The sequence below is a fragment of the Bombina bombina genome, chromosome 4 (genome assembly GCF_027579735.1).
Source record: "Bombina bombina isolate aBomBom1 chromosome 4, aBomBom1.pri, whole genome shotgun sequence".
NCBI lineage: Eukaryota > Metazoa > Chordata > Amphibia > Anura > Bombinatoridae > Bombina > Bombina bombina.
Genome location: NC_069502.1, coordinates 402,684,124 through 402,706,296, shown reverse-complemented (window position 1 = coordinate 402,706,296; position 22,173 = coordinate 402,684,124). Strand labels below are relative to the sequence as shown.

At 39.1% G+C, this 22,173-nt stretch overlaps 1 protein-coding gene across 3 annotated transcripts in view; it reads left to right on the top strand.

The window, feature by feature from the left end:
- The window catches only part of LOC128656338 (T-kininogen 1), a 175,438-nt gene that overhangs the window by 60,613 nt on the left and 92,652 nt on the right, over positions 1 to 22,173 (top strand). For 2 of the 3 annotated variants that reach the window (XM_053710188.1, XM_053710186.1), the window contains exons 4-6: positions 557 to 729; positions 14,108 to 14,218; positions 17,439 to 17,523. In XM_053710188.1, coding sequence (XP_053566163.1) covers positions 557 to 729; positions 14,108 to 14,218; positions 17,439 to 17,523 — 369 coding nt within the window. The remainder of the gene's footprint in view (positions 1 to 556; positions 730 to 14,107; positions 14,219 to 17,438; positions 17,524 to 22,173) is intronic. The other variant, XM_053710187.1, reaches the window with a different exon arrangement.

Here is a 22,173-nt window from a genome sequence, read left to right as displayed (position 1 = left end):
CGGACCGGTACTAAAAATTGAAAGATACTTAGCCCATGAAGACCATGCTGGTCTCACGTACACCGCCACTGCTCCAAGTGGCATGATGACGTCATCATGGCGTAACACGTCGGATGCGCCACATCGTCATCACGCCACTTGGAGCTGTGGCGATGTACGCGAGACCAGCATGGTCTTCATGGGCTAAGTATCTTTTAATTTTTAGTCACTTTAATTGGCATTAGGTAGTTATATAAGGTGGGGGAATGTTATGCATATTTTTCTTGTATCATTTGACAAAGGGTCCGGTCCGGTATCCGAAACGTTATGACGACTGTGTAATAAATATTATGGATTATATTTCTACAAGTCCAATGAGTGCTTTCTTCATTGAGAATTATATATATATATATATATATATATATATGTGTACATTTACCCACAATCCCCCAGCTCAAGTAGGCTTATGTACAAGTTTCACAAAAGAGTTTCAGTTTCGGTCCACACATGTAAATTGTATGTCATTCAATACTATCTAAAAAGATAATTTACATTTCTTTTTTTCCTCTTCTTTCAGTAGAACCTCCAGTGATAGTTGAGCATCAGCCTTGTCTTGGATGCCATCGGCCCATAGACAAAAACAGCGAAGAAGTGGCAAAACTTATAAAATCTGCAATTCATAAAGTGAATTCACTGGGCTCCCGTCCCTATCACTTTAATCTGGAAAACATCCATAATGCTACAAGACAGGTCTGTACATCATATTGTACAACAATCAATCCTTAATGTGTATTTATTTGATGGTGAAATGGTAAATCCCATTGTTAATAATAGGTGGTTGCATTTTGCTAACCTTTTAAAAGTTAATTACATTTATTTAAATCCTTATAATTATTGATGTTTAATTCTTTACAGAACATAAGAACATAAGAACTGCTGTGCATGCTGTCATTATTCTGTGCCTAGAGATAATTTCTGTACCTGAACACTGTGTACTAAGCTATCTGTATCTGACCATTGGTTTCTACCTGCTTGTACTGGTACACTGTGCACTAGGCTGCCATGCTTGAATATTGTTCAAACAGCTGCTTACTTTTGTTCCTTATTACTGGCTACCAGCCTGCTTGTTTTTAACAACTGACTACTGACCTGTACCTAATTGTTGTCCACATTTCTTACCATTGGACACTAGCCTACCTATACCTTATCATTGACCTTTACCATGGAGATCACCTTCAAATTAGAAGTGCACCTAAACACTTGTTTAAAAAAGGGAAATCCTCTCTTTAAAATAAGGAGTCTTTCACTAATTAAATTAGTGGTGATATAGAAGCTGTGTAATAGCCTCCTAAATTGAAAATCTCTTTATATGTGTAGCCACCAATCAGCAAATAGCAAGCAGGTGCTGAACCTACCTAGCTATGCTTTTCAACAAAGGATACCTAAATAAGGAAGCAAATTAGATAATAGAAGTAAATTGGAAAGTTGTTTAAAATTGTATACTTTATCTGAATCATGAAAGAAAAAAATTGGGTTTCCTATCCATTTAATCATTTTCAGACTACCATTAGCTGTTAAATCAGCCACTATTTGGCAGTCTACAAAGCTGTCAGATTTGTAATTTGTTCTCCCAAAACTAAGGCAGTTGAAGGGCGGCTAGCTTTGGCTTCAATTTAAGTCTACTGGATTTAAAACATGATAATTTGTACAAGTGTCAAGATTATTATTGTCTTTTGACTTTTAATGGAGCTGTTTATGGCCTTACATTTTCAACAGACTCTTCAATGTTTAAATGCTAAAAAGCCCATTATGACTGAAAATACAAATGGTACCTATAAATATTAATGTTTACTGTATTAAAAACTGAAATAATATATAGTATATAAGTAATAATTAATATATAATGTATTGTTAAAATATATTAACAAAACAAAGTAGTCTGACTTACTGTAGATGTATATTAATTCGTTTAGTGCATTGTTTCTCAACTCCTGTTCTCTAGTACCGCTAACAGACCAGGTGAAATAATCAGCTAATCAGTTTCCATAGTTTCTAGCCTGCTCTCACTCATAGGCTAAATATTTCCCCAGACAATCTGGCCTTTTAGGGGTACTTGAGAAACACTGGTTTAGTACATGTTTAAAAATATATGTGCATGTCTATTGTGACTGATGAGTCGATCATAGGTGAAAGTTGTAAGCGAGAAAACAGTTTTTTTACACCTGAGCAACATACTCTGAGATACCATTTTCCTCTTAAAGTTATCAAGCTGTTGGACATTAGATGGGAGTAGGGTTACAGCTAACACCTTACAACATTTTGCTGCAGTTGTAAAATAGAATGCACGGTCGGTTATGTAATATAAACTGATTGAAAAGCAGAAGTTGATAAAACTTTACACCAGCTGAACAGTGTAGTGTTTGTAAATCCAAGTGATTTAGAAATATATCTGACACAGAGTCCATTTATACAGCAACTAACTCCACACACTTTATTTCCTGGTTCCTCATTTTAACAACACTGTCCCTGCCCCTGCTTCTTTGCAACAATTATATACATTTACAAGTCAGAGCACAAACTAGGAAGAAAGCATTATGTATTATAATATCACAACTGACACCATTTCTCTCCCTTACTTTAGATTAGAAACATAACAATTAAACTAAACATAAATATAACTATATATATATACTATGCTTTATATTTAGAAATAAGATCAACTATATTTCACATAAAAGAGTTGCATGATGACATTATAATAATACATTGCATGAAAACACATATTATTTTTCATAGTCTTTAAGGTATTCAGGAGGTCTTCTGTTTTCTCTGAGAGGGTATTTTTGATTAGTATCTGAGAACTGATCACGTGCTATGTTTTCTTCCCACTCACTGCTCTCTGTGTTATCGATATTATCATCATGTTCTTGAAATATTTTGGGTATATCAGAATCATCATCTTCTGCATCAGATAATTCAGTGTCCTGTTCTTTGTGTAGTTTCTTGAAGAAAGAAGAATTCTGAGTAATTATATGTCCATTCCTTACTGCAGTGATCGTTGATCCTTGAATTCTTATAACTGTATATGGGACGACATCATATAAAGTATCCAACTTGTGTCGTCTATCCAACTTGTGCCAAAGCCAAGCTTTCATCTTGGCTTTGGCATGACTATCTTTTTGTATTAAGTCCTTGTTGAGTGTCTCTTTTAGTGAATCATTTATATCTGGAATTTTGATCCAAAGTTTGCAATTGATTAACAGCTCTGCAGGTGATCTGCCAGTAGTTCAATGGGGAGTTGATCGATAGTCTCTCAGAAAAGAGTATACATTTTGTTTCCATGGTCTACCTTGTGCTGTAGTTGCCCTTAGAAATGACCCCATAGAACGCATGAATCTTTCAGCTTCTGCATTTGTTTTTAGGAATTTTAGGAATTCCCAATCAAGAGAAAACTTTGTCTAAAACAAGAATAACAGTGACTGAAGATGTTGAGCTGATAACTTCTACTACCGGGTATCTTGAATATTCGTCTATAACCACCATCAAGTAATCTCCAGTAGGTAATGGGCAATAAAAATCTATACTCACATTACACCATGGTGCTTCAGGCAATGCAGACATTTTTAAAGGTTCTTTGTGAGCTCCTGGAGTTGTGGCTTGACACACAATACAATTTCTCACCAACTTTTCTGCTTGTTGATCTATTGATGGAAACCACACTTTCTTCTGTTAAGTGTGATCAGTCCACGGGTCATCATTACTTCTGGGATATTACTCCTCCCCAACAGGAAGTGCAAGAGGATTCACCCAGCAGAGCTGCATATAGCTCCTCCCCCCTACGTCACTCCCAGTCATTCTCTTGCACCCAACGACTAGATAGGATGTGTGAGAGGACTATGGTGATTATACTTAGTTTTATATCTTCAATCAAAAGTTTGTTATTTTAAAATAGCACCGGAGTGTGTTATTATCTCTCTGGCAGAGTTTGAAGAAGAATCTACCAGAGTTTTTGTTATGATTTTAGCCGGAGTAGTTAAGATCATATTGCTGTTTCTCGGCCATCTGAGGAGAGGTAAACTTCAGATCAGGGGACAGCGGGCAGATGAATCTGCATAGAGGTATGTAGCAGTTTTTATTTTCTGACAATGGAATTGATGAGAAAATCCTGCCATACCGATATAATGTCATGTATGTATACTTTACACTTCAGTATTCTGGGGAATGGTACTTCACTAGAATTACACTGTAAGAAATACATAAAGCTGTTTAATAACTAGAGATTATGTTTAACGTTTTTGCTGGAATGTAAAATCGTTTTCATTTACTGAGGTACTGAGTGAATAAATGTTTGGGCACTATTTTTCCACTTGGCAGTTGCTTAATCTGTTTTTCTGACAGTTTCTGTTCTCCCTCACTGCTGTGTGTGAGGGGGAGGGGCCGTTTTTTTGGCGCTTTTACTGCATCAAATATTTCAGTCAGCAACTCATTGTATTCCCTGCATGATCCGGTTCATCTCTACAGAGCTCAGGGGTCTTCAAAACTTATTTTGAGGGAGGTAATTTCTCTCAGCAGAGCTGTGAGAATTATAGTTTGACTGAGATAAAAAACGTTTATTCTGTAATTTGTTTCCTGCTTTCAGAATTTGTTATCTTTGCTAATGGGATTAAACCTTTGCTAAAGTTGTGTTGTTTACAAGGATTGAGGCTATAACTGTTTCAATTTATTAATTTTCAACTGTCATAGATCTTCTGTGCTTCTTAAAGGCACAGTACGTTTTAATATTATTCTAATTGAATTGTATTTCCAAGTTGCAAGTTTATTTGCTAGTGTGTTAAACATGTCTGATTCAGAGGATGATACCTGTGTCATTTGTTGCAATGCCAAAGTGGAGCCCAATAGAAATTTATGTACTAACTGTATTGATGCTACTTTAAATAAAAGTCAATCTGTACAAATTGAACAAATTTCACCAAACAACGAGGGGAGAGTTATGCCGACTAACTCGCCTCACGTGTCAGTACCTACATCTCCCGCTCAGAGGGAGGTGCGTGATATTGTAGCGCCGAGTACATCTGGGCGGCCATTACAAATCACATTACAGGATATGGCTACTGTTATGACTGAGGTTTTGGCTAAATTACCAGAACTAAGAGGTAAGCGTGATCACTCTGGGGTGAGAACAGAGTGCGATGATAATATTAGGGCCATGTCAGACACTGCGTCACAGGTGGCAGAACATGAGGACGGAGAACTTCATTCTGTGGGTGACGGTTCTGATCCAAACAGACTGGATTCAGATATTTCAAATTTTAAATTTAAACTGGAAAACCTCCGTGTATTACTAGGGGAGGTGTTAGCGGCTCTGAATGATTGTAACACAGTTGCAATACCAGAGAAAATGTGTAGGTTGGATAAATATTTTGCGGTACCGACGAGTACTGAGGTTTTTCCTATACCTAAGAGACTTACTGAAATTGTTACTAAGGAGTGGGATAGACCCGGTGTGCCGTTCTCACCCCCTCCGATATTTAGAAAAATGTTTCCAATAGACGCCACCACAAGGGACTTATGGCAAACGGTCCCTAAGGTGGAGGGAGCAGTTTCTACCTTAGCTAAGCGTACCACTATCCCGGTGGAGGATAGCTGTGCTTTTTCAGATCCAATGGATAAAAAGTTAGAGGGTTACCTTAAGAAAATGTTTGTTCAACAAGGTTTTATATTGCAACCCCTTGCATGCATTGCGCCAATCACGGCTGCAGCGGCATTCTGGATTGAGTCTCTGGAAGAGAACATTGGTTCAGCTACTCTGGACGACATTACGGACAGGCTTAGAGTCCTTAAACTAGCTAATTCATTCATTTCGGAGGCCGTAGTACATCTTACTAAACTTACGGCGAAGAATTCAGGATTCGCCATTCAGGCACGCAGGGCGCTGTGGCTAAAATCCTGCTCAGCTGATGTTACTTCTAAGTCTAAATTGCTTAATATACCTTTCAAAGGGCAGACCTTATTCGGGCCCGGGTTGAAAGAGATTATCGCTGACATTACAGGAGGTAAAGGCCATGCCCTGCCTCAGGACAAAGCCAAAGCCAAGACTAGACAGTCTAATTTTCGTTCCTTTCGTAATTTCAAAGCTGGAGCAGCATCAACTTCCTCTGCACCAAAACAGGAAGGAGCTGTTGCTCGCTACAGACAAGGCTGGAAACCTAACCAGTCCTGGAACAAGGGCAAGCAGACTAGGAAACCTGCTGCTGCCCCTAAGACAGCATGAATTGAGGGCCCCCGATCCGGGATCGGATCTAGTGGGGGGCAGACTTTCTCTCTTCGCCCAGGCTTGGGCAAGAGATGTTCAGGATCCCTGGGCGCTAGAGATAATATCTCAGGGATACCTTCTGGACTTCAAATACTCTCCTCCAAGAGAGAGATTTCATCTGTCAAGATTGTCAACAATCCAGACAAAGAAAGAGGCGTTTCTACGCTGCGTACAAGAGCTCTTGTTAATGGGAGTAATCCATCCAGTTCCACGATCGGAACAGGGACAGGGGTTTTACTCAAATCTGTTTGTGGTTCCCAAAAAAGAGGGAACTTTCAGACCAATCCTGGACTTAAAGATCCTAAACAAATTCCTAAGAGTTCCATCGTTCAAGATGGAGACTATTCGGACAATTTTACCTATGATCCAAGAGGGTCAGTACATGACCACTGTAGATTTAAAAGATACTTACCTTCACATACCGATTCACAAAGATCATTATCGGTACCTAAGGTTTGCCTTCCTAGACAGGCATTACCAGTTTGTGGCTCTTCCATTCGGATTGGCTACAGCTCCAAGAATCTTCACAAAGGTTCTGGGTGCTCTTCTGGCGGTACTAAGACCACGGGGAATCTCGGTAGCTCCATACCTAGACGACATTCTGATACAAGCTTCAAGCTTTCAAACTGCCAAGTCTCATACAGAGTTAGTGCTGGCATTTCTAAGTTCACATGGATGGAAGGTGAACGAAAAGAAAAGTTCACTCGTTCCACTCACAAGAGTTCCCTTCCTGGGGACTCTTATAGATTCTGTAGAAATGAAGATTTACCTGACAGAGGACAGGCTGACAAGACTTCAAAGTGCTTGCCGCACCCTTCATTCCATTCAACACCCGTCAGTGGCTCAATGCATGGAGGGAATCGGCTTAATGGTAGCGGCAATGGACATAGTACCCTTTGCACGCTTACACCTCAGACCACTGCAACTGTGCATGCTAAGTCAGTGGAATGGGGATTACTCAGACTTATCCCCTTCTCTGAATCTGGATCAAGAGACCAGAAATTCTCTTCTATGGTGGCTTTCTCGGCCACATCTGTCCAGGGGGATGCCATTCAGCAGACCAGACTGGACAATTGTAACAACAGACGCCAGCCTTCTAGGTTGGGGTGCCGTCTGGAATTCTCTGAAGGCTCAGGGACAATGGAGTCAGGAGGAGAGTCTCCTGCCAATAAACATTCTGGAATTGAGAGCAGTTCTCAATGCCCTCCTGGCTTGGCCCCAGTTGACAACTCGGGGGTTCATCAGGTTTCAGTCGGACAACATCACGACTGTAGCTTACATCAACCATCAGGGAGGGACAAGAAGCTCCCTAGCTATGATGGAAGTATCAAAGATAATTCTCTGGGCAGAGTCTCACTCTTGCCACCTGTCAGCAATCCACATCCCGGGAGTGGAGAACTGGGAGGCGGATTTCTTAAGTCGTCAGACTTTTCATCCGGGGGAGTGGGAACTTCATCCGGAGGTCTTTGCCCAAATACTTCGACGTTGGGGCAAACCAGAGATAGATCTCATGGCGTCTCGACAGAACGCCAAGCTTCCTCGTTACGGGTCCAGATCCAGGGATCCAGGAGCAGTCCTGATAGATGCTCTGACAGCACCTTGGGACTTCAGGATGGCTTACGTGTTTCCACCCTTCCCGTTGCTTCCGCGATTGATTGCCAGAATCAAACAAGAGAGAGCATCAGTGATTCTAATAGCACCTGCGTGGCCACGCAGGACTTGGTATGCAGACCTGGTGGACATGTCATCCTGTCCACCTTGGTCTCTACCTCTGAAACAGGACCTTCTGATACAGGGTCCCTTCAAACATCAAAATCTAACTTCTCTGAAGCTGACTGCTTGGAAATTGAACGCTTGATTTTATCAAGACGTGGGTTTTCTGAGTCAGTTATTGATACCTTAATACAGGCTAGGAAACCTGTTACCAGAAAGATTTACCATAAGATATGGCGTAAATACCTATATTGGTGTGAATCCAAAGGTTACTCTTGGAGTAAGGTTAGGATTCCTAGGATATTGTCTTTTCTACAAGAAGGTTTAGAAAAGGGTTTATCTGCTAGTTCATTAAAGGGACAGATCTCAGCTCTGTCCATTCTGTTACACAAACGTCTGTCAGAAGTTCCTGACGTCCAGGCTTTTTGTCAGGCTTTGACCAGGATTAAGCCTGTGTTTAAAACTGTTGCTCCACCATGGAGTTTAAACCTTGTTCTTAATGTTTTTCAGGGCGTTCCGTTTGAACCCCTTCATTCCATTGATATAAAGTTGTTCTCTTGGAAAGTTCTATTTTTAATGGCTATTTCCTCGGCTCGAAGAGTCTCTGAATTATCAGCCTTACATTGTGATTCTCCTTATTTGATTTTTCATTCGGATAAGGTAGTCCTGCGTACTAAACCTGGGTTCTTACCTAAGGTAGTTACTAACAGGAATATCAATCAAGAGATTGTTGTTCCTTCTTTATGCCCAAATCCTTCTTCAAAGAAGGAACGTCTACTGCACAACCTGGATGTAGTCCGTGCTCTAAAATTTTACTTACAGGCAACTAAGGAATTTCGACAAACGTCTTCTCTGTTTGTCATTTACTCTGGGCAGAGGAGAGGTCAAAAAGCTTCCGCTACCTCTCTTTCTTTTTGGCTTCGTAGCATAATTCGTTTAGCTTATGAGACTGCTGGACAGCAGCCTCCTGAAAGAATTACAGCTCATTCTACTAGAGCTGTGGCTTCCACTTGGGCCTTCAAGAATGAGGCCTCTGTTGAACAGATTTGCAAGGCTGCAACTTGGTCTTCGCTTCATACTTTTTCCAAATTTTACAAATTTGACACTTTTGCTTCATCGGAGGCTATTTTTGGGAGAAAGGTTCTTCAGGCAGTGGTTCCTTCTGTATAAAGAGCCTGCCTATCCCTCCCGTCATCCGTGTACTTTTGCTTTGGTATTGGTATCCCAGAAGTAATGATGACCCGTGGACTGATCACACTTAACAGAAGAAAACATAATTTATGCTTACCTGATAAATTCCTTTCTTCTGTAGTGTGATCAGTCCACGGCCCGCCCTGTTTTTAAGGCAGGTAAATATTTTTTAATTTATACTCCAGTCACCACTTCACCCTTGGCTTTTCCTTTCTCGTTGGTCCTTGGTCGAATGACTGGGAGTGACGTAGGGGGGAGGAGCTATATGCAGCTCTGCTGGGTGAATCCTCTTGCACTTCCTGTTGGGGAGGAGTAATATCTCAGAAGTAATGATGACCCGTGGACTGATCACACTACAGAAGAAAGGAATTTATCAGGTAAGCATAAATTATGTTTTTTCTAGTAATAAACTTTTCATTTCAACTATTCCTTGGTGACCTTCATGTGCTATGGATAATACTTGTTGTTGTAAACATGTTGGAACGACTATTCGATTACCTTGCAAGATAATACTGTTGTCATTATTCACGGAGAGTTCTTTGCCAAATCTTGCAAATGACTTCAATTATTTTCCATGTATTTTGTCAGAGTCAGCTGTGTACCATTTTCAATTCCGAACTAATACAGCAAGTTTTGCAGTATAGGATCAGCTAATGCTGCTTGTTGTATTTCTTCTACACTCAACGCTTTAGGTATAGCATGATTATTAACAAAATTGAGATATTCTTTTGCATCCATGAAACTTGGAGAATTTGTGAATGAAGCTGCTGATATAGGATGTCGAGACATATAGTCTGCTGGGTTCTCTTTTCCAGATTTGTAGACCACAGTAAAATTATATGGTTGTAGCCTTAAACCCCATCTTTCTATTCTAGCGGGCGGTTTGGATTTTGGAATATTCCAGATCAACTGTAAAGGCTTATGATCTGTGATCAGTGTGAATGGACAACTATATAAATATAAATGAAAGTATTCTCAACTCCAAACTATTGTAAGAGCTTCACGTTTGGTTTGAGAATAACTTTTTTCCACATCATTTAAAGAACGGCTACAATATGCAATGATATAATGCTTGCCTTTGTCTCTCTGCACCAGAATAGCACCTAAACCAACAGGGCTAGCATCTACTAAAAAAAATAGTTTGTTGTTGAGGGTTAAAATAGGACATTGTCTTGTCACTGGTCAAACTCTGTTTCAATTGTTGAAAAGCTTGTTCCGTTTCAGTCCAACGCCATGGCACACTTTTCTTTGTTAACTCTCTTAAAGGTGTTGCAATAGTAGAGAAATTAGGGATAAATCGAGAACAGTAATTAACCATCCCTAGGAAACTTCTGACTTTACTGGAGTCTATAGAAGGATTTGCACTCTGAATTGCTTCCACTTTCTTTGGGTCTGCTGATATGCCTTCAGCTGAACAGACAAATCCATAAAATTCTAGTTTAGTTTTGTTAAATTCACACTTACTTCAATTTAAGGTAAGTCCTTTCTCATGAAGTCGCTCAAAAACTGCAGTGAGATTTTTTATCATGGTCCTCTTGAGTAGCTCCAAACACAATAATATCATCGCTGAAGCTCTTAACTCCTGGAATTCCAGATAATGTTTGCTGTATTGCATTTTGAAATACTTCAGCAGCAGAAGAAACACCAAAACTTAGGCGCTTGTATCTCCACAATCCTGTGTGTGTTGAGAATGTAGTTATATATCTGCTTGTTGGATCCAATTCTAGTTAATGATAGCCTGATTTTAAATCAAGTTTGGAGAAAACTTTTGCTGGTTGAGATCATGAATTATATCATCTAATGTTGGCGTAACATGGCGCTCCCTGATAATGGCAGTGTTGGCTTGCCTCATGTCTATGCAAATTCTTACACTATTTGGGTCTTTGGGTTTGGCATTGATACTATTGGGGAGACCCATGGAGTTGGCTCCTGCACTCTTTCGATGATTCCTTGTGTTTCAAGGTTCTTGAGTTCAGCATCAACCTTGTGCCTTAGATGAAATGGAATTCTTCCATGTGGTTGTATTACAGGTTTTATATGTGGATTAATATGCAGCTGTACTTGAAAATCTTACAATTTACCAATGCCATTGAATAAATGAAAATACTGCTGTACTAACGGATCTGCTACAGATCCTGTGCTCTATAAGCTTTATAAGTCAAAAACTGGATGAAGTTTCAAAACTCAGATGAGAAGAATTTTGACCCTTTACAACATAAAACATAGTTGCTGTTTTGTTGTGTTTAAATGCACATGTGGCTGTAAATTTACCAATGACATTAAGGGGTTTAGTTGATCCATATGCATATATATTTATTTTACTCTGTAATAGCTGTGATTGTGGTTTTAACATGTGAAATGTGTGTTCACCCACTAAATTAACAGCAGATCCTGAATAAATCACTGCAGTGATTTTAGTGTCATTATTGAGTACATCAACTTGTGGCTGAGTTAGGTTACACATGTTGTTTACTACAAATACATATTTGTCATCATTGTTTGAATATTGTCCTTTTTGATCAGGAGATCTGACTAGATTTATTTTCCACTGCTCTGATGTATGTGGCTCAGTATGTGATTAAGATATTTGATACAATTTTGTTCAACATTGCTTTGCAAAATGATTACATTTTCCACATGCCCTGCATTGCTTATTCCTTGCTGGACAATTCCCATTATGTGGATAGAAACCACCACAGTTTCTGCATAACACAAATGAGGTCTGGTTCTTTCTTGTGGGCTGTACTGTTGAACTGTCTTTTTGAACTATATTTGTAATAAACTGATCTTCAGTAGATCTATTTTCTATGCTTGCAGCTTGCCTGTCAGCAATTTCTAATGCTCTGCCATAATCAAGCAAATCTTTTAAAGATAGTTCAGATTGTATCAGTGTATATTTCCTAAGTTTTGAAGAAGTGCAGTTTTGTATTATCTGTACTTTAATCTCATTTTCAACATCAGAAAAGAAACTCACAATTTTTTGCTAGTAAACGTAACCTAGTTTGAAGCGCATCTAAAGGTTCATCACCCTGTTGTGTTGCCTGTCTGAATATGTATAGCTCATACTGAGTGTTCTTTTTAGGGAGAAAATATGTTGTCAGTTTATCTTTAACATCATTGTATGTGTCAGTGGTTGCAGACAAGGAGGTCAAATTATCAATTGTCTGTCGGACCTGATCCGACAGTGCGGATCAGGTCCGACAGACATCGCTTTATGCGGAGAGCAATACGCTCTCCGTATTCAGCATAGCACCAGCAGCTCACAAGACCTGCTGGTGCAACGCTGCCCCCTGCAGACTCACGGCCAATCGGCCGCCAGCAGGGAGGTGTCAATCAATACGATCGTACTCGATCGGGTTGAATTGTGGCGATTCCTGTCCACCTGCTCAGAGCAGGCGGACAAGGTTATGGAGCAGCGGTCTTTAGACTGCTCCTTCATAACTGCTGTTTCTGGCGAGTCTGAAGACTCACCAGAAACACGGGCCCTCAAGCTCCATTCGGAGCTTGATAAATGGGCCTCAAGGTATCATAAATGTCATACACTTTTTCTCCAGCTAAATGAAGCAGTAAAGCCTTTTTTCTGTTTGCATCAGTAACATCCAAAGCAATAAGATATTTTTTAAATCTCTGAATCCATTTTAGCCATCTTGGTCCTACTGAGCTAAGTTCTGCATCAGAGTCAAACACAGGGAGGTTGTATTCATTACATGCAGCCATTCTTGTGTGTATTGCAACAGGTTACTCACTGTTTGCTGAGACAAAGCAATAGGGTTCAAACATAGTCCTCGTCATCAAAATGTAGTGTTTGTAAATCCAGGTGATTTAGAAATATATCTGACACAGAGTCCATTTATATAGCAACTAACTCCACACACTTTATTTCATGGTTCCTCACTTTAACAACACTGTCCGCGTCCCTGCTTCTTTGCAACAATTATATACATTTCTAAGTCAGAGCACAAACTAGGAAGAAAGCATTATGTATTATAATATCACAACAGACACCATAAACAGATTTAAACTTTTGCATTGCAAAGTTAGCACCACCAATTGAAACTCATCCACATCCACAATTGCTGTGCTTTTGTGAGATAAAATTAGGAAGTATGTGAAAGGTTTAGTTATTTGCAGCTCAGAATTTACCGCAGCAACATAAGATTGTCCTTTATATCAATCTACTGTGATCTCCAGAGCCCTTAATTTGTTTGAGGCATAAGGAGAAGCACTCCAGCCTAGCCCCTCTTGGGAAAATGTAAAATCACAAAATAAATATATGCAGCATTATGTTTTACATGAAGCATTTTATGATTGTTGTAACTTAGTATTTTGTTAAAGTTTATGTCATATTTTTTGTGAGGGTTTAGGCAAGAGAAAGTCCCTTTATAGCAGGTTCTCAGTGATTTGAGGTTTACCATGTAGGTATGCGCAAGTAATGCATATTGAAAATGTAAATTAAAATGTTAAAAAAATGTTTTCAATGTGAAAATATATGTTATTCCTTTTTAAAATTAAATAGTAGTTTTAATTAAACCCTTTGTTTAGATGATTATGTGATAACGGTTGGTTTGTTGATATTAATATTTTGCATTTATTTTGCCTTATTTAAACGGTCACCTTTAAAATGGCTACATTTAAAACCCAAAGCCTAAACCTTTAACCATAAGCCTCACCCCTTAACTCGTCTCTTACCCAACTTTAAGCAGTGAAGTGTTGAATTTTACTGTTCAATTGATGATGTTTAAAATCTATCGCCGTTTCAACAATGATAATTTAAATGTCACCTTCCAACAGCACCATTTTCACAGTCTACATTAAACTTTTCCTAAAAACCCATCAAGAGAAAAAGTTTTAATTTTGTACTGATATCGAAAAATATATTCATATCTGTTTTTATCCCTACATACGTTTAAGGTGGTGAATGGATGGAATTACCGAATACATTTTACTATTAAGCAAACTAACTGCTCTAAGAGTTTATATGAAAATGTTTCATCAGAAGAATGCCAGCTTATTCAAGAAGGGGTGAGTTCTCTAATCTTTTTGCAGTTTTATGCAGTTTTCCCTTATCTTTTTCTCTAAATGTGTCTGTGGTAAAAAAAACATAGTGGGCGCGATCACATATACGTAGCAGGTTTCGGAGCAAGCGTGGGAACCCACGTCGCCTGTAATTTCACCTCGCACATCTGGGTATTACATATACTGCGCCATTAGATGCTAAACTGGCGTAAGTAGGACAAACTGGCGATCTTCTGAAATGTGTGCGCAAATACACATTTAAGTCGTCGCAAGTAACTTAGGCCAGTATTTTATCCACGGAAAGTGTCAATAAAGAGTAGTTTTATGCAAATTAGGCTAACACTCGTAAAAATGAACCACGATTTCATATAAAAATGTGACACATAATTATGCTATTCAAAATTCATATATAAACCCATATATAAAGAGATGAAGGTAATACAATTATGATTTCCCATTGTTCTCTCCTCCAAGTATTGTTGATTGTTTTGAGAAGAAATTTAAAGTAAATAAGCAAGTATATGTCCACAATGTGATAAAGTACCTACAAGCTCAATCCATTTGAGTATGTTGTGGCTTCAAACTATTTCAAATACACAAATAAACCTTAAAAAATCAATATCATAGTATACTGTCCCTTTAACATTGAGATGCTGCTTAAATGTATGTGTTTGTTAAGGCTTCCAGGGAGTTACGTTGCTTTTTTAGTCAGTGCAAGGGTTGCTGCGCCTGCAATTTGTGGCAAGATGAGAATGGAGTAGATTTTCTGAATTCTGCGAGCGTAAGTCCTTACGCTGTATATTGGATACCAAATTGCGCGTCTGTTCTATGTTAGTCTATGGGTAAAAAAAATAAGTCCGAATGGTGAAATATACGCGCGTAACTTGTATGCTACGCCGTATATGTAATACCTAAACGGCGTTAAATCTGGCGCCACCGGCTTTTGCGGGCGACGCTGCATATGTAATGGAGGCCCATGTATTTGTGTATATTTGTAGTCAGTGTTTAATAAAGAAAAATACACTTATTGGCCTCCATTAGATATGCAGCGTCGCCCGCAAAAGCCGGCAACGACAGATTTTACGCAATTTTGGTATTACATATACGGTGTAGCATACAAGTTACGCACGTATATTTCACCCTTCGGACTTATTTTTTTATCCATAGACTAACATAGAACAGACGCGCAATTTGGTATCGAATATACAGCGTAAGGACTTACGCGCGCAGAATTCAGAAAATCTACTCCATTCTCATCTCGCCACAAATTGCAGGCACAGCAACCCTTGCACTGACTAAAAAAGCAACGTAACTCCCTGGAAGCCTTAACAAACACATACATTTAAGCAGCATCTCAAGGTTAAAGGGACAGTATACTATGATATTGGTTTTTTAAGGTTTATTTGTGTATTTGAAATAGTTTGAAGCCACAACATAATCAAATGGATTGAGCTTGTAGGTACTTTATCACATTGTGGACATATACTTGCTTACTTACTTCTCAAAACAATCAACAATACTTGGAGGAGAGAACAATGGGAAATCATAATTGTATTACCTTCATCTCTTTATATATGGGTTTATATATGAATTTTGAATAGCATAATTACGTGTCACATTTTTTTATGAAATTGCGGTTCAGTTTTATGAGTGTTAGCCTAATTTGCATAAAACTACTCTTTATTGACACTTTCCGTGGATAAAATACTGGCGTAAGTTACTTGCGACGACTAAAATGTGTATTTGCACACATTTCAGAAGATCGCCAGTTTGTCCTACTTATGCCAGTTTAGCATCTAACGGCGCAGTATATGTAATACCCTGATGTGCAAACCTGCGCCGTATATGTGATCGCGCCCATGGTATATAGTATTTCAGCATAATAACTTTTACTTTATATGCCTTGTAGAATAAAAACAACTTTAGAGCAATTGGTAAAGCAAATACAGTTTTGTTTTAAAGGGGTTACAATATAAATAAATATATTTTTTGCACAGTTTTAATCAGCAAACTAATGGGCAAGATTTATCAATTTTCATGCTGACAGGATTCTCATGTTGTAAACATGTCCACGTCTTATCACAAATTGTGGGATGAATTTTTTTCTATCTTGAAGAACTGAAAATGCATACTATTATCAATCAGGCAATTGTCACTTGAAATAAACATGACAGAGGCCTAGTTTCTTTTGAAGTGGTAAAGTGTGGAAACGGGTGGTAACATAAAAAGTATCTATAGACTTGAATGTGGATAAAAGTTTTTATCACCAGTTTCCACAATTTACCACCTCGATGGAAACCAGACCATATTCTTAGGCCTAGTTTACATTACATTTGCAAACTGTGTAAACTGGCAGTAAGAAAAAGTAACTTCATTAAAGTCTATGGAGATGTTTATGTTATCACCAGTTTGCACAGTTTACAACAGCCATGGAAACACTAAGGGGCATATTTATCAAAGTGCTAGCGGACATGATACAATGTAGCGTATCATGTCCGCTGCACAGTATGCTGTCAGCATTTACCATTGCACAAGCACTTCACCAGAACTGCTTGTGCAATACCGCCCCCTACAAATTCGAGGCCAATACATTATATTTAACTCTTAAGCTAAAATTTGACTTTCTAAAATTCTTTGAGGAAGCGTACTGTCAAGGATTCTTACATAATCTTACCAAAGCTGAGAGCTTTAGATCATCAGGCCCATAGTCTCAGGCCTCAGGTTAAAGCAAGCAGTAATTCTACTTAGTTTTTTTTTTTCTAATAAGCTATATAATGTGCTGCAGTAGGTCATTCTCTGCACAGAACATGACAACATTACCACTTTTGCTCTGACTGTATTGATAGATACCTGGTCAAACTGGCAAAGAGTTGGTATAAACACCTGTCGCCAGTCTCTTACCCAGGCTACACATCAGAGGATTGAGAAGACTTAAAACGTTTCATTTTTAAGTGTGGGCAGACATAAAAGAACATATTTTACAACAATTTTCTTTCATTCCTACACTTATGGATAAAAATAAGATATTTGATACATTAGACTCGAAAGTTAATATAATAATCTGCATTTTAAATCATTGTATTTATTTAATTAATGTATATGCATAGGCAGGATTTCAGTTTATAAATACTGTTGTTTAGACTTTAACATAGACTAAAGACTACAGAGAAAATACACATCTTTAAGCAGTAGATAACATTATGGTGTTTTATTTTGTTTTTTTTAGGAATCAGGTTCATGTATAAGCAACATATTTGTGACTCCTGATGGTAACATTAAAGACTTAAACCCAGGATGCAATTCTATGACAGGTAACAGTAAGATAAGGTCAATGTTATCCGTTTCTTTGGCTTTTTGTTGAAAAAAAAGAAGCAAATTCAAGAAGTGACCTTTTAAACTGGAATTTACAGCAGTCCACTACATACCTCCCAACATTTATCTGCAGCTATCCAAAATGGAGGATTTGGTGGTTTGGTCCAGGAGTTTGGGCAAAGCTGGGCAGAAAGTGCAAAAATCAGGATTTGGCTAGTTAGTGGAAAACTGTGATAGTTGGGAGCTCTGCAACTAATGAAGACCATGAGAAGAAGTAAAAGAAAGACGTAGTATAGATACAGAGCTCCCAACCATCCCAGTGTCCTTAGAGCTACTTTCCCTACTCTTTACAACTTAGATCCCTTCTCCAACTTTCTGGACCCAATGGGAAAAACAAAAGTGTTGTAAGGTATGTGGAAAGGTTTTTCAAGCGAAACCTTGTCATAAAGTAGATAGAATGATAGCCATGATGCAGATCTGTAAAAAGGAGATGGAAGGTATTAGGATCAGTGATACATGACAACAGCTTGGAAAGGTAAAGAAGAGAAGTACTTACATTGTGTACAATTCAAATGATTTTACATTTTTTGAAGTATTTATTTTATTTTATTTATAAAATAATTTACCAGGAAGGATACATTGAGATTTCTCTCGTTTTCAAGTATGTCCTGGGTCCACAAAATAATTGCATTGATACAATAGGGTACAATAAAATACAACAACAATATTGATACACAATATATACAAAATGTAGCATAGAACAGGTAGGAAATATATAATCAACCATGACAGGTGCATTCTGTTTTGAGATATGTAGAGAGGGATCTCTTAAAGGATATTAGGCTTTAGGAAGGTTTGAAAGTGTGCGGAAGGTCATTCCATAACTGTGGCGCTCTGTAGGAAAAGGAGGATCGAGCTGCTTTCTTTTTGTATTGAGGCAAACTAAATAATGTGCTGGTACTGGATCAGAGGTTATAGGAGTTGGGAATAGCTGGGGAGAGTATTCTGCTCAGGTAGGGTGGGAGCTTCCCAGAAAAGCTCTTAAACACAAGGCAGGAAAGATGGAGGGTGCGTCTGGATTCCAGCGACAGCCAGTTTAGTTATTTTAGCATGTCACAATGGTGGGTTCTGTAGTTACATTGTAGCACAAAGCGGCAGAACAAGTTATACAATGTATTAAGTTTATTAAGATAAGTTTGGTGCATATACTACATCCCATAATCATTGATTGGCATCAGCATTTGCTGTACAATCTTTTCCTTTACTGTAGGGCTTAGGCAGGATTTGTTTCTGTACAGGGCACCTAGTTTTGGATAAAGTTTAGCTGCAAGTTTTTCTATGTGGAGGCCAAAAGATAGATTGGGGTCTAACAACAAACCCAAGTATTTGAAAGAGTGGACTGCGGTCAGTGCGCAATTTGATTTTGTTTTGATGCAGATGGGAATTTTGTAGTTTGTGTAATTTAGGTACCATTCCAAAGATCATTGTGACAGTTTAGTCAGTGTTTAGGAAGAGTTTATTTTTTTAAATCCACTTTTCTACCTCTGTGAACTGGTCTTGGAGTATTGCCTCAAGCTGTGGTAGATCGGATTTGCTTGCATAGGTTACTGAGTCGTCTGCGTACATGTGTACAGTTGAGGATTTGCAGACATTAGGCAGATAAAAAATAAATAAATAATGTGAATAGTAGGGGGCCGGGAATAGAAACTTGGGGAACACTACACGTGACTGGGAGAGGGAGGGAGTCGCTGTCAGAAATGGAGACATATTGTGATCGATCCGATACATATGATCGAAACCAGGTTAGCAGACGATCACCAATACCTGAGTTTTTTAGTTTGAGTAGTAGAATGTCATGGTCTACTGTGTCAAAGGCCTTTGCAAAATCAAGGAAAATAGCTCCAGTTTGGTCTCTTTGTTCCATGCCAGTTTGGATGTCGTTGCAAACTTTAAGGAGGGCAGTTTTAGTGGAGTGATTTGGGCGAAAACCTGATTGATCAGGGGTCAGATAGTTAGATTGTTGGTAATACTCACATACGCCTAGATTTAGAGTTTTGCGGCCAAAGGGGTGCGTTAGCTACGCATGCTTTTTTCTGGCCGCACCTTTTAAATACCGCTGGTATTTAGAGTTCACAGAAGGGCTGCGTTAGGCTCCAAAAAAGGAGCGTATAGCATATTTACCGCAACTTCAACTCTCGATACCAGCGGTGCTTACGGACGCGGCCATCTTCAAAAACGTGCTCGTGCACGATTCCCCCATAGGAAACAATGGGGCAGTTTGAGCTGAAAAAAAACCTAACACCTGCAAAAAAGCAGCGTTCAGCTCCTAACGCGGCCCCATTGTTTCCTATGGGGAAACACTTCCTACGTCTGCACCTAACACCCTAACATGTACCCCGAGTCTAAACACCCCTAACCTTACACTTATTAACCCCTAATCTGCCGCCCCCGCTATCGCTGACCCCTGCATATTATTTTTAACCCCTAATCTGCCGCTCCGTACAGCGCCGCCACCTACATTATCCCTATGTACCCCTAATCTGCTGCCCCTAACACCGCCGACCCCTATATTATATTTATTAACCCCTAATCTGCCCCCATAACGTCGCCGCTACCTACCTCCACTTATTAACCCCTAATCTGCCGACCGCTTCTCACCGCTACTATAATAAAGTTATTAACCCCTAATCCGCCTCACTCCTGCCTCAATAACCCTATAATAAATAGTATTAACCCCTAATCTGCCCTCCCTAACATCGCCGACACCTAACTTCAATTATCAACCCCTAATCTGCCGATCGCACCTCACCGCTACTATAATAAATGTATTAACCCCTAAAGCTAAGTCTAACCCTAACACTACCACCCCTCTAATTTAAATATAATTTAAATCTAACGAAATAAATTAACTCTTATTAAATAAATTATTCCTATTTAAAGCTAAATACGTACCTGTAAAATAAACCCTAATATAGCTACAATATAAATAATAATTATATTGTAGCTATTTTAGGATTTATATTTATTTTACAGGCAACTTTGTTATTATTTTAAAAAGGTACAATAGCTATTAAATAGTTAATAACTATTTAATAGCTAAAATAGTTAAAATAATAACAAAATTACCTGTAAAATAAATCCTAACCTACAGTGGGGCAAAAAAGTATTTAGTCAGCCACCAATTGTGCAAGTTCTCCCACTTAAGAAGATGAGTGAGGCCTGCAATTTTCATCATAGGTATACCTCAACTATGAGAGACAAAATGTGGAAACAAATGCAGACAATCACATTGTCTGATTTGGAAAGAATTTATTTGCATATTATGGTGGCAAATAAGTATTTGGTCACATACAAACAAGCAAGATTTCTGGCTCTCACAGACCTGTATCTTCTTCTTTAAGAGGCTCCGCTGTCCTCCACTCATTACCTGTATTAATTTGGCACCTGTTTGAACTTGATATCAGTATAAAAGACACCTGTCCACAACCTCAAACAGTCACACTCCAAACTCCACTATGATGAAGACCAAAGAGCTGTCGAAGGACACCAGAAATAGAATTGTAGACCTGCACCAGGCTGGGAAGACTGAATCTGCAATAGGCAAGCAGCTTGGTGTGAAGAAGTCAACTGTGGGAGCAATAATTAGAAAATGGAAGACATACAAGACCACTGATAATTTCCCTCGATCTGGGGCTCCAAGCAAGATCTCACCCCGTGGGGTCAAAATGATCACAAGAACGGTGAGCAAACATCCCAGAACCACACGGGGGGCCTAGTGAATGACCTGCAGAGAGCTGGGACCAAGGTAACAGAGGCTACCATCAGTAACACACTACGCCGCCAGGGACTCAGATCCTGCAGTGCCAGACGTGTCCCCCTGCTTAAGCCAGTACATGTCTGGGCCCATCTGAAGTATGCTAGAGAACATTTGGATGATCCAGAAGCGGATTGGGAGAATGTCATATGGTCAGATGAAACCAAAGTTGAACTGTTTGGTAGAAACACAACTCGTGGTGTTTGGAGGAGAGAGAATGCTGAGTTGCAACCAAAGAACACCATACCTACTGTGAACATCATGCTTTGGGGCTGTTTCTTTGCAAATGGAACAGGACGACTGATCCGTGTACATGAAAGAATGAATGGAGCCATGTATCATGAGATTTTGAGTGCAAACCTCCTTCCATCAGCAAGGGCATTGAAGATGAAACGTGGTTGGGTATTTCAGTATGACAATGATCCCAAACACACCGCCTGGGCAACGAAGGAGTGGCTTCGTAAGAAGCATTTCAAGGTCCTGGAGTGGCCTAGCCAGTCTCCAGATCTTAACCCCATAGAAAACCTTTGGAGGGAGTTGAAAGTCTGTGTTGCCCAGCGACAGCCCCAAAACATCACTGCTCTAGAGGAGATCTGCATGCAGGAATGGGCCAACATACCAGCAACAGTGTGTGACAACCTTGTGAAGACTTACAGAAAACGTTTGACCTCTGTCATTGCCAACAAAGGATATATAAAAAAAGTCTTGAGATGAACTTTTGATATTGACCAAATACTTATTTTCCACCATAATTTGCAAATGAATTCTTTCCAAATCAGACAATGTGATTGCCTGGATTTGTTTCCACATTTTGTCTCTCATTGTTGAGGTATAC